Raw genomic sequence first — 13,879 nt, 5'->3', positions numbered from 1 at the left:
ATCTGTGAATCCTCAGTAGAGGATAATTCTGGGAAATTGTATTGTCGTATACTAATAGAAGAAGCTTAAGAAATGGTTTTCTGTGGTAGAATTGAGGGAGAGCAGATAGATACTTGACTTCATGATCCTAAGTAAAAGTAATTTTTTTAAAAACCTGGGATAATATGTAAAATGTTGTAAGACTTTGAAAAAGATTAAAATTATTATATTATCTGTTAATTATTGAGCACTTAATACCCAAAGACACTGAGAAAATTGAGGACATTACTTTTGTTAACTTGTTTTTATAATGGCCTGATAATGGTAAGTACTATTGTTAGTTTCCCTATTTTAGAGAGGAATTGGAAGTACAGAGGTTAAGTTACTTGTACAAAGTCACTTTAAGTGATTGAGACTTTGCTGGAGAGAATTTTCTTCCTAATTTTGTTACCATATAAATTAATCTGTAGTTACTAATATTCAATATATTTTTACATGCCACAAATTATTATCCACATAAAATTATTATAAATAATGATCTTATAAAAATCGGTTAAACCAAATTGGATTAATAGAAATAGGTATTATTAAAATTATAACAGGACAAGTATAATTTAAAATTTTGAGCTTTTACAGAAAATATTAAATTTTTAAATAAAAACTTTTTAAGGATTAATGATATTTAATGTTACCAATTCACATGGTTTGATGTATTTTATTTGTAGGTTAAAATAGACCACTACTGTTCTCTATCAGATTATCAGAGGGAAAGTAGTTGTGACTTATAGAATTGTACATTTGGACTTAGTAAATCTCATATTTTTCTCAAATTGAGCCATAGGGAACAGTCTTAGGATAATATGAAAAAAAAAAAAAAAAAAAAGTGAAGTGGATGCCATTTTTTATTATAATTAAATTCTAGTAATTAAGTAGATTTTAGAATATCTTTAGTTTTTCTTTTCTTTTTCATTTTTTTGACTATTACAAAAAGTGTCTATAACAAAAATACATGACCCGATTTTTACATCATAATAAAACAGTCCCTTTGGAGAGGGGACATGAACTTCTGTGCTCAACAGCCGTTTTTTATACTCATTTCCAGGCTTCTAACAGAATGATCCTATTTCCTTGTATTACCAAAATTCTAGTCTTGTTGTGTTGCCCACTAGTTTCCATTTCTATGCATTCATCTATCACAAGATTGATAAATGGATCAAATTCCCACAGTATTCCTTGGACATATCTGCCCCCATTTAATTTCAACAATAACTTTCTTGTCCATACATTTTTTAACTTGAGAGGGTGAACTTTGCTCATGGTGTCTACTCTGCAGGCTTAGAGCTGCTTTGAAGCAGAATTTGTGGCCTCCCTTAGACATTTTATTTTTTCTGTTACTTTTTCTTTGACAGTATTGGTGGTAGCAATTTAGGCATTCAGGAGGACCATTCTAGCAGAAAGTCTGCCTATGATATTTCCTCTGTGGAAGTTACCTCCCAGCATTCATCCGGAGCCCAGTCTGCTGCATCATCTCGTTCATCTACTTCTTCTAAAGGAAAGAAAGGAAAAAAGGAAAAGATAGAATGTAAGTGGAATGGTGGCTACATGGTGGCTATATGTGATTTTGTGGTAGTAATTACATTATGATTTGATTTCCTAAGAAGCTGGAGGAATTTACGATAATGTAGTAGCTTGATACAGTAATGCCTTTTGATCTGCAACAGTATATATCTTTTTCTTAATACAAAAGGAATATGATTAAAAAAAATTATAGATAAACAGTGATCTAAAACGTACAAATTCCCCTTTGATCATTCTATTCAGAGATAATTACCATTAAACATTTTGGTGCCTATTTTTCTAATATATACATAAAACTACACACATACATCTTCATTAAAAAAACAAATGCAGATACTATTGCTTTGCAATTGCTTTTGTGAAAACTTAATGGTATAGCATGCTCATATCTGAGTATCCTTAAATATAATCTTCACACTTCCTTCACATTCCACTGTCTGTGAAATAGTAATAGATGTGTCATGGCAGTTTTGAAGCTCACATGAAATTTTTAGAGATAATGTACTTATTCCGGTATGTAGCACAGTAGCTAACCCACTGGCATTCAGTAAAGTTAAAATTTTTTTAGCTATACATATTAGGATTCATTTTAGCATATTTATAAAAGCATGGATTTGCTCTAAATCAGTCCCCAGTACTCCTCCCTCCCTCCTCTCCTCCCTCCCCCTATTCCCTTCGCTTTTTCAGTAAACATTTTTAAGTAATTGAGATACCCATCAGTGCTTTCAGTTCTACTGTTGACTAATTTGTTCTGTAGGCCTACAGGGGCGGAGATGCTGGATTATGCAAAAGCCTCTTAAACTGGCTGGATGTCCTCAAGCAAGGGAATGGTTTTACTTCCAGAACTTTTTGTAATTGTAAAGATAAATGCTGCTCATTGAGTTCAAACTGGTGAGGATAGGAATAGGGGGAAGAAACCAGTCAAAATGGAAAACTATATTTGAAAATAAAAAATCATCAGTAATCCCAATACTTAGAGATAACTAGTGTTAACATTTAAAAATTTTTTTATTGTAGCAAAACATATATAATATAAAAGTTATTTTAACTGTTTTTAGGTGTTCAATTCAGACACGTTTAATACACATTCAGTCCTGCAACCATCCCCACTATCTCTAGAATTTTCATTGTCTCATATTGTCCATTAAACACTCTCTCCATTCCTCCTTCCCTAATTCTTCTGTTTTCTGTCTGTATGACAATATATGGGTGGTACTTCATGAAAGTGGAATTATACAATATTTGTTCTTTTGTATGTAACTTTTCCACTTAGCATATGTTCAGGATTCATCCTCGTAGCATGTATCAGAATTTTCTTTTTAAGACTGATTAATATTCTGTCATATAAATGAACCCCATTTTGTTTATTCATTAATCTATTCATGGATATTTGTTTTTTCCACCTTTTAGTTATTGTGAATGATGTTGCTGTGAACGTTGGTGTACAGGTATCTGTTTGAGTTCCTGTTTTCAGTGATTTTGTGTACACACCGAGATGTGGACTTGCTGGATCAAATGCCAGTTCTGTTTAGTTTTTTTTTTTTATTGGTTCTTTTTAAAAATTATTATTATTTTTTATTCATTGTACACAAATGGGGTACAAATTTCATTTCTCTGGTTGTACATGATGTAGAGTCACACCATTTGTGTAATCATACATGTACATAGGGTACTGATGTTTGTCTCATTCCACTATCTTTCCTTCTCTCACCCTCTTTCCTCCTCATTTCCCTCTACACAATCCAAAGTTCCTCCATTCTTCTCTTACCCCCTTCCCCTATTATGTATCATCATCCACTTAATCAGAGAAAATCATTTGGCCTTTGGTTTTTTGGGATTGGCTTACTTCACTTAGCATGATAACTCCATCCATTTACCTGCAAACGCCAAAATTTTATTTTTCTTTATGGCTGAATAATATTTTATTTTATATATATACCACATTTTCTTTATCCATTCATCTATTGAAGGGCATCTAGGTCGATTCCACAATCTAGCTATTGTTAATTGAGCTGCTGTAAACATTGATGCCACTGCATCACTGTAATATGCTCCTTAGGACAAAGAGTGGGATAGCTGGGTCAAATGGTGATTCCATTCCAAGTTTTCTAAGGAATCTCCATACTGCTTTCCAGAGTGGCTACACCAATTTGCAACCCCACCAGCAATGTATGAGTTTACTTTTTACTCCTCATCAACACCGGTTGTTTGTATTGTTGATAATCGCCATTCTAATTGGGGTGAGATTAAATCTTAGGGTAGTTTTGATTTGCATTTCTCTTATTACTAGAGATACTAAACATTTTTTCATGTATCTGTTGGTCGCTAATGTATCGTCACAAGAGAAATCAGGAAAACTACCCCATTCATAATAGCCTCAAAAAAAGGTAAAATACTTGGGAATCAATCTAACAAAAGAGGTGAAAGACCTTTACAATGAAAACTACAGAACACTAAAGAAAGAAATTAAAGAAAACCTTAGAGGATGGAAAGATCTCCCATGTTCTTGGATAGGCAGAATTCATATTGTCAAAATGGCCTTACTACTAAAAGTGCTATACAGATTCAATGCAATTCCAATTAAAATCCCATTGATGTATCTCATAGAAATAGAGAAAGCCATCATGAAATTCATTTGGAAGAATAGGAGACCCAGAATAGCCAAAGCAATCTTAGCAGGAAGAGTGAAGCAGGAGGTATCAGAATACCACACCTTATACTATACTACAGAGCAATAGTAACAAAAACGGCCTGTTTATTGGCACCAAAATAGGTAGACCAATGGTACAGAATAGAGGACACAGAGACAAACCCACATAAATACACTTATCTCATATTAGACAAAGGTCCTAAAAACATACAATGGAGAAAAGATAAACTCTTTTTAACAAATGGTGCTGGGAAAACTGAAAATCCATATGCAGCAAAATGAAATTAAAACCCTATTTCTCACCCTGCCCAAAACTCAACTCAAAATGGATCAAGGACCTAGGAATTAGACCAGAGACCCTGCACCAAATAGAAGAAGTAGGCCTATATCTTCCTCATTTCGGCTTAGGACCAGACTTTCTTAACAAGACTCCCAAAACACAAGAAATAAAAGCAGGAATCAATAAATGGGATGAATTCAAACTAAAAAGCTTTTTCTCAGCAAAGGAAACAATCAACAACATGAAGATAGAGTCTACAGAGTGGGAGAAAAATCTTTACCACACGCACTTCAGATAGAGTACTAATCTCCAGAATTTATAAAGAACTCAAAAACCTTTACACCAAAAATACAAATAATCCAGTCAATAAATGGGCTAAGGAACTGAGCAGACACTTCACAGAAGATATATAAACAATCAATAGATACATGTTTTTTTTTTTTTTTTAGAAACTACCCATACAGTTTTTCACAGCACCTGTGACCATTTCACATTTTCATCAGTGATGCACAAGGGTTCCAATTTCTGCACATCCATGCTGACACTTGTTACTTTTTGCTTTTTGATAATAAATATCTTCATGGGTGTGAAATGTTAACATTTTTAATAAGAATTCTTCCAGAAAATTTGTGGGCGTGCTTAAAATAGAAAATTTTTCACGAATGGGATCTCATACATGCTATTTTTTTCTATCTTTGGGTAAATAGATGTCTTTTTCTGTCCATAAATATGTATTAACATTTGTTAAGACTACCTAGCATTCTGTTATTTGAATATGTTATACTTAAGTCAATTTTCCATTGCTGGATATTTAGGTAGTTTTGTTTTTTCCATTGTAAACACGGCTGGTTTCGATACCCTTATGAGTATGCTTTTATGCATTACCCTGGTTCTTTCCTATAGGGCAAAACCCCAAAAGTGTGATAATGGGCCAAAGAGTATGTCATGTTTAAAATTGGATGTTTTTGCCAAATAGCCTTTCAAAAAGTTATTGCCAGTTTATACTTCCAATTTGAGAGTGATAGGAGAAATTATTTCTTAATCATTAACATGATATAATTCTCTTATATATTGGAAGTGTTCTGAAAGTCTTTAGTAGACCTTTAGACATTATTTTACCAGCATTTACTGAAGTCTATATTATCTCATGAAATACAAGGGTCTTTCACACATGTTCTAAGAGTAAAAGAACTTCATGATTCCATCAATTTGAAAAATGCCTTTAGAGTAAAACAGGCTTCTTTCCTACAGGTCTTACCAACTCTTAATATGTTGTATTCTTTGATTTTAAAATAAGGATGAGGCTATACTTTGAAGCATCTTCCAAATTTATTTGACCAGGGTTCTTTCTTTTCTCAATATTGCATGACTTTAGAATTCAGCTCAAAAGGTTTGGAAAATGCTGACCTTGCTCAATTATTTTGCAGTTGTTACGCATTGCTGTTAGTGTCTCACCTGAGGTCACTAATGTGTTTAGGCAAAACCCAGATTCTGATTTTTGATTCCCAAATCCTGTCTACTGTGTACTACAATATGCTGTGCAGCTTTAAAATATGTTGAATATGTGAGTGTGAGATGATGCAATGTAGGTTTTAAAAAACTATGATCTATTTAGATCAGATAAAATAGTGTTTTGTGACTTTTAGTTACCCCAATACCTTTTCATAATGCCATAAACATTAACATATTTCCTTTTCTATAACATCATCTTAAATGTAGCTTCTCCTTCATCCTGAATTCTAAAATCTTTGTAATTTTTATTGTGTATACTCCTTCTGGTGGTGAAAAAGAGTATCTGCATGCTTTGTACAAAAAATCCTTACCCAGTTGGTTGGTAGGTTAGAGTAGTAATTCTAAGAAGCAATTTATTTTAATTTAACTGAGTTATATAAATGTACTTTCTTTCTTTTTTGTACTGGGGATTGACCCCAGGGTTGCTTTCCCACTGAGCTACATCCCAAGTCCTTTTAAATATTTTATCTAGAGACAGGGTCTTGCCAAATTGTTCAGTGCCTCACTAAGTTGCTAAGACTGGTTTTGAATTTGTAATTCTTCTGCCTTAGCCCCTTGAGCTGCTGGGATTACAGGTGTGTGCCACTGAGCCTGGCATGTAAATGTACTTTCATTTGGCAATCTTTTAAAGTAAAAATAAACATTTTCTTTTCATGCATTTTCCTCAGTAGGAATTTAGGTCTTTCCTGTATAAAATATTGTATTATATGCAGTTCCTGGTTGTTTAAGTCAATAGCAATTTTTCATATGTGTATTTATTTTCAAAGAATAGTATTAAATGAATAATGTGTTCTTGCACTGCATCTTTACTATAGAAAAATTAAAGATAACCAGTATTAATAGTTTGCTTCCAGCCTAGAGATTATAGACTTTAGAGTCTTTGCTAATTGATTAATGATTCCTTGAATAGTTTGGCTTTAAATGTACTGTTCAGTGGCATTAAGAGCATTCATACTGCACTGCAGTGCAACCATCACCACCATCCGGCTCTAGAAAGTTTTTATTTTCCCAAACTGAAACTCTGTACCTATTACATGATAACTGTCATTCTCCTCTTCCCCCAACCCCGGGTAACAACTTTTCTACTCCCTGTCCTTGAGTTTGCCAGTTCTAGCTTTCTCATATAAGTGGAATTATATGTTTGTCCTTCTGTGACTGGCTAGTTTCACTTAGCATAATGTCTTCAAGGTTCACCCATGTCATAGCCTGTATTTCATTATATGTTTGTACCGTATCTTCTTTATTCACTTACCTAATGAAGGACAGTTGTGTTGCTTTTATCTTTTGACTATTGTGAAAATAATGCTAAAATGCTGCTGTGAACATGCACGTATAGCCTATTTTTCCCCCACTGCTATAATTTCTTTTGATTATTTAATTATATACATTTAAAAAAATTTTAGCTGCCATTAAAATATATATGCAAGTCTATATTTTTGCTTTAAAAAAAATAATAAAAAAAATTTCCCAGGCTGCTATTTAAACATATCATTAAAGTGAACAGTACATAAACTTAGGTGAGGAAGCCTGGATGTATGTCCTCTGTATGCCATTGACTGTGTATCCTTAAGCACGTTTTTAAGACTCATAGAGCTCTCGTTACCTCATTAGTAAATTGGGGATATAGTGTCTACTTCATGAGATGTTTAACAGCAATAGGGTAATATATGTGAAATGCGTTTTAAATTGTTCAAATTACTATTATTTGTGAAATTCAGATTGCATTCTGTGTTGGAAATACATGTTAAAGTGCATAAAGTTAAGCACTGAATATCATGCATAATTTTTGTTATTTCAATACTCTCTGTGTGATATATCTCAATAAGTAAAGTTATTTTTACTCAGAGAACATGAACATTTTTATGTACATAGTTCTTGCCATGGAGTTTTTTTTTTAATTTTTTTAATTTTTTTTAGTTGTAGGTAGACACAGTACCTTTATTTATTTATTGTTTATTATTTGTTTGTTTTTATGGGGTGCAGAGGATCAAACGTAGTGCCTTACACATGCCAGGCAAGCGCTCTGCACTGAGCCACAACCCCAGCCCTGTCATGGAGTTTTTCAAAAGAGTTGTGAAGTTCACTTGGCAGTTGCTGTTAATTTTTTCCCCAACTTCTGAATTTTATCCTTACAAAACTTCTTTTTGGGTCTGGGGTTGTGGCTTAGTGGTAGAGCACTTGCCTAGCATGTGTGAGGCACTGGGTTCAATCTTCAGCACTGCATATAAATAAATAAAGGTTCATTGACTACTAAAAAAATATTTTAAAAAACCCAACTTTTTGGTTATTTGTTTAATGTACTTATCTTTTATCATTAGTCAAGCTAAGAACAACTTATTAATAGCAGCTAGAATATATTAATGGAAGACATTACTTCCATTAAATAGAGGCAAAAGGATGAACTATTCTATTTTAGATATGGAAAACATTTTAAATTTAAGATAATTTTTAAGTATTCTGGTCTGTAATTTTGAATTATTTTATTGAAATCTGTGTATCAGTTATATCTCTTTGGTGACTCATATTGGGTATCAACTTTATAAGAAATTTACTTTACAGGGTTGGATTCAATCACTGGAAATACTCAAAACTCATTTGTTGATGAGGAAAAAGTACAGTCTAGTTCAGAGCGTAGTTCCCATCAAGGAAAGAAATCTGGGACCAGTAGCAAACTTTCTGCTAAAGATTATGAGCAAACTCTTGACATCGATAGCACTTTGGAAGAACTTTCTGGGCATTCTGTGAGGTAAAGTAATGTATATTTTATACTCTAATTCATATATAATTGAAGTTAAAATATCACTGGTATTAAAAGATTTCATTTGATTAATTTCACCTTGGCAATTAACTGTGCACGTGTGAGCTCCTAAAAAATTGGATAGTTCTGAATAGACTTTGTTCATAGATTTAGATTGAATTTTAGAATATGGTCATCTCTCACCTAAACTGTTAAAACTTATTGTTCAGGGATTTTGTGCCTCAGGCACAACTCATCTTTCTGTTCTGAAAGCCATTGCCACAGTGTTCATGGTAAAGTCTTTTGACGAAGCTCTTCCTTTCTTGGGTGCTTTGAGAGGTTAGTTACCCCCAAAATCAACCCAAGAACCTAATTCTATTTAAGTATTTCCACTGGACTACCACGAAGTATTTCATATCTTTCTCTACAAATTTTATTTCCAAACTGTATTCTACTACTCTTTCAACACAACTCTTCAGCATCCTTTTGGTCTCCTTGTTGGAATTGGTTCTTCCCCTAAACTATTTTCTCCTTTTCAGTTTATTAGACCACTCACGCAGATTCTTGAAAACTTACTTTTTATAGTGATTATAGTTTGCATGCTCTGTTTTTATCTCTTACTTTTTACAATGTTTTATATACTTAGCCTGTTGAATACAGATAACCTCAGTTGTTGCTTCAGAGACATTTTCAGACCCTTTTGTAATATGACTTTACATACTTTCACATAGTTATATTTTTATTATATAATATTGATTCTAGAAAATGTTACTTGTACTACAATGAATGAATCATAATATATACATTGTATGGGAGTTAAGTACCAATTTAATCAAGAGGCCCCCTTTCCATTTTATTCAGGGCAGGGTTTAAACTCAACTTGTTCACCATTGTAAATCTAGCAATTAGGGGAATATTCATAGTCATTGATTCAGTGTAATGACGGTTGAATAAATAAATGGCCTAAATCATAACTTGTTAAAACATATGTTGGTAAAGAAAGTAATTTATGTTGTTATTATGAATCGTTTCCCTCAAAGTAGTTTTCTTTCTCTAATGTCTTTATGAAATAAAACTTATAGTGTCTCATCAGACAAGGGAAGAACTCCGAAAACTCCAACTTCTCCCCTATCTCCAAGTTCCCAGAAATTGTTACAGTTTGACCTTCCGGGGACTTCCTTAGAAAGATCTAAGTCCTCAGTGATAATTCCTCCAAGTACCACAGGATTTAAACCCAGTGCAGCTTTCACTGATGTGAACCTGGCTGCCAACAGACCAGCCACAGAGATGACTTCAACACCAGGTAAGTAGATCCACACAGTTATATTTTTTTAAATAAGATACTGCATATTTTCCTGAAGATTTCTTTTTCGGTTGAACCATCGGAAAATGTTATTTCAATTGAATGTGACTTCTCTTTGAAGTATTAAAAGCTATGTGGGAAATCAAAAGATTGAAAAGCATGAGAGATTGAGTCGTGCAGTAGTGGCAGTTTTTTCCCATGTTGGCAGCATAAGTCAAAACACATCTAAAAAATGTATCCCATTTATGCATTCTGAAGTTTTTATAGGTATATGTATATCTGTATACATATGTGCAAATACATGCACATAAAAGAAGTAGCTTAACATACACTGTATTAAGCCAGGTACAGTGGCTCATGCCTCTAATCCCAGCAACTCAGGAGGCTGAGGCAGGAGTCTCTCAAGTTCAAAACTGGCCTCAGCAAAAGCGAGGTGCTAAGCAACTCAGTGAGACCTGTCTCTACATAAAATAGAAAATAGGGCTGGGGATGTGGCTCAGTGGTCAAGTGCCCCTGAGTTCAATCCCTGGTACTGAAACAAAAACCAAAAAACATTGCATTAGTAAATCACTGTCCTACAAAGGATAACGGATTTGTTTCTGGCTCTTAACATTGGAGACAAATTTTAGAAATCTTGATATGTAGCTTCATGTGAACTTTTCCATTTGACAATTCTTATGCCCTCTAGGTTCTAAGCGCTTTTCTCCTGCTGGCCTCCAACATCGTATGGCAGCAGAACTCAGTTATCTAAGTGCCATCGAGGAGTCAGTGCGCCAACTGTCAGATGTAGAAAGAGTTAGAGGCATTTCACTTGCTCAGCAGGAAAGTGTGTCTTTGGCTCAGATCATAAAGGTAATTGTGGTCTTTTCTTTATCTTTTTGGAGTTTTTTTTTTTTTTCCTTTTGTACTTAAAATAATCTTAAGGTAAAAAATTAACTTTTGAACTACCAAATAGGAAGTCTGCTGGATATCACCCATAAATAACCATGAGAGAAACTATCACAGAGGGTACTAAAGAGAAAATTGAAAATATGGTGATTGGCAGCAGAGTAATAGTACAATCATTCTCTCTCTCTCTCTCTCTCTCTCTCTCCCTCTCTCCTGTTTTATGCTTTGTTTTAATGACAGCATGAAAGTTAGTCATTCTTAATATTTTCTCTTTTCACTGACAGATTTTTTTTTTTTTTTTTGTGGTGCTGGGGATTGAACCCAGGGCCTTATGCTTGCAAAGCAAGCCCTCTACCCACTGTGCTATATCCCCAGCCCCCAGAATTTTTTTTTTTTTTTTAATTAATGAGCTTTTTTGGTACCAAACCAAAAAAGATTGTAAGAGCCACATTAAAAAAATTTTTTAAGTTATTGATGGATCTTTATTTATTTATATGTGATGCTGAGAATTGAACCAAGTGCCTCATACATGCTGGGCAAGCGCTCTACCACTGAGCCCCAACCCCAGCCCAAGATCCACATTTTTGATAAAGCCAGCATAATATGAACTTTTCCTTAGCAAAAATCCAGCGATCTAAACAGTGTTCCTCATAAGAGTGCTATCAGTATCTTCTTTTTAAAAATGAGATGTTGTTTACCTACAGTAAAAATTTCAGATTTTAAACATGTAGCTTTGATGAATTTTGACCAGAGTATATGGTGGTATGGAACAGCCACCTAATCAAGATGTAGAACATTTCCATCACCCCAGAAAGTTGACCCATAATCCATTTTCAGTTCATCTTCCAAGATGATCCCTATCCTAGCATTGTCATTTATTTTGCCTTTTTTCGAACTTCATGTAAGTAAAAGTATACTTTGAACTCTGTTGTGTTTAGTTTGTTTTATTCAACATAAATCTTAAGATTTATCTGTGTTATTGTATCAACTGTTTTTTTGTTTTGTTTTGTTTTGCCTGTTAAGAATCCATTGCTGGATATGCCACAATTTGTCCATTCTCCTATTGGTGTACATTTGGATTATTTCCAGTTTCGGGCATATATAAATATTTCCAAATGGTCATAACATTTTATACTCCTACAGCAATATCTGAGAGTTCCACTTATTCCCTGTTTTTACTATCATTTAATTTTATCAGTTCTTTTAAATTGTCATTCCTGTGAGACTGAAGTAGCATCTGATTGAGGTTATGATTTGTATTTCTGTCATGACTGATGAAGTTGATCATCTTTTTATGTATTTATTGACCATTCTTGTATCTTTTGTGAATGTCTGTTCAAATCTTTTTCCTATTTGGATTTTCTTTTAATTAGAATTATAGGAATTCTTTATATGTTCTGGGAACAAGTTCTTTTCAGATGTAATTAAAATATCACATCCTGGTTCTTGGCTTACCTTTTAAACATGTCTTCTAAGGGCAGAAGTTTTTTGTTTGTTTTTAAAATATTTTTTAGATGTTCATAGACCTTTACTTTATTCATTTATTTATATGTGGTGCTGAGAATTGAACCAAGTGCCTCACACATGCTAGGCAAGTGCTCTACCACTGAGCCACAACCCAATCCCAGAAATTTTCAATTTTGATGAAATCCTATTTTCAACTTTTTGTCTTTTATGGTAGTCCTTTTTTTTTTTTTTTTTTTTTAAAGAAATCTTTGCCTACCCTGAGAGGTTAAGATACTCTAATAGAGATAAATGCTTTTCTAAAAAGTTTTTTTAGTTTTGTCTTTTATAAGTGTTGTGAACCTCAAGTTAATTTTGAGCAAAGGGAGTTCAAGTTCATTTTTCCTTCATATGAATATTCAGTTATTCCATCACCATTTTTTTTAAAAAAGAAAATAAACTTCTATTACATTAGCATACAAATCAATGATTAAGTAATCACTAATATGTACATCTATTTCTAGACTTTGTTCTTTTCTATTAATCTATTTCTATTCTTAATATCTTTATTACTATGGCTTTATGGTGAGTGTTGAAATCAGAATATAATTTCTCCAATTTTGTATTATCTTTCAAGATGGTTTTGTCCATGTTAAGTAGTTTGCATTTCCACATGACTTTTAGTTTCTTCCAAAAAAAAAAAAAAAAAACAAGTCTGGTACGATTTTGATTAGAATGGTTATAGAAGTCTGGGAGAATATATATCTTTTTTATGTATGTATTTAGTTGTAGGTGGACTCAGTATCTTTATTTATTCATTCATTTTAATGCAGTGTTGAGCATGGAACCCAGTACGTTTCCCTTGCCAGGCAATTGCTCTACTATTGTGCTACAGCCCCAGCTCATGAGAAAATATACATCTTAATTAATAAATGTGATGTCTTTTTCTGTTTATTTTAATATTTTTCTTAGTATAATTTTTAGTTAGAAATATAACATAAATTTTATTCTGAAATATTTTGGTTTTGGTGCTATTAGGATTTTTTTTTTTTTTTTTTCTATTTTCCGGTTAACCTTTCCCAAATACCTAAAGTTAGTTTTTTGTTTTTTTGGTTTTTTTTTTTTGGTTTTGCAGTAGTAGAGGTTGAACACCAGGATGCTCTACTACTGAGCTACAGCCCCAGTTCTTTTTATTTTATTTTGAGACAGGGTCTCCCTAAGTTGTCCAGGCTGGACTTGAACTTGGATCCACCTGCCTTGGCCTCCCAAGTCTTTGGGATCATAAGCACACCTGGCTACGATGACAGTTCTTTGTGTGAGGCTGCACCATACTTTGTTCAGCATTGCAGCACCCATCCTCTAATAACCACAGTGCTATCCAGTTAGTGTGACACTGGAAACTCCCTAGACGTTTCCAAATGCTCTCTAATAGAGGGTGGGGAGGGGCAGTTGTTAACTTTGTGCATAAATGGGCTTTTGCAGTAGAGTGCTATGCTGACCTTAAAATCT

At 33.4% G+C, this 13,879-nt stretch overlaps 1 protein-coding gene across 7 annotated transcripts in view; it reads left to right on the top strand.

Moving 5' to 3' along the window:
• CEP350 (centrosomal protein 350) overlaps positions 1-13,879 on the top strand; it is a 140,552-nt gene that overhangs the window by 52,678 nt on the left and 73,995 nt on the right. For all 7 annotated transcript variants that reach the window (XM_079105902.1, XM_079105904.1, XM_079105903.1 and 4 more), the window contains 4 exons: positions 1,389-1,561; positions 8,559-8,745; positions 9,819-10,039; positions 10,728-10,891. In XM_079105902.1, the coding sequence (XP_078962028.1) occupies positions 1,389-1,561; positions 8,559-8,745; positions 9,819-10,039; positions 10,728-10,891 (745 nt within the window). The remainder of the gene's footprint in view (positions 1-1,388; positions 1,562-8,558; positions 8,746-9,818; positions 10,040-10,727; positions 10,892-13,879) is intronic.

This window comes from Sciurus vulgaris (genome assembly GCF_902686455.1).
Source record: "Sciurus vulgaris genome assembly, chromosome: 12".
Lineage (NCBI taxonomy): Eukaryota > Metazoa > Chordata > Mammalia > Rodentia > Sciuridae > Sciurus > Sciurus vulgaris.
Note: the sequence above shows the minus strand (reverse complement) of the source record. Positions and strands in the feature narration are given on the sequence as shown.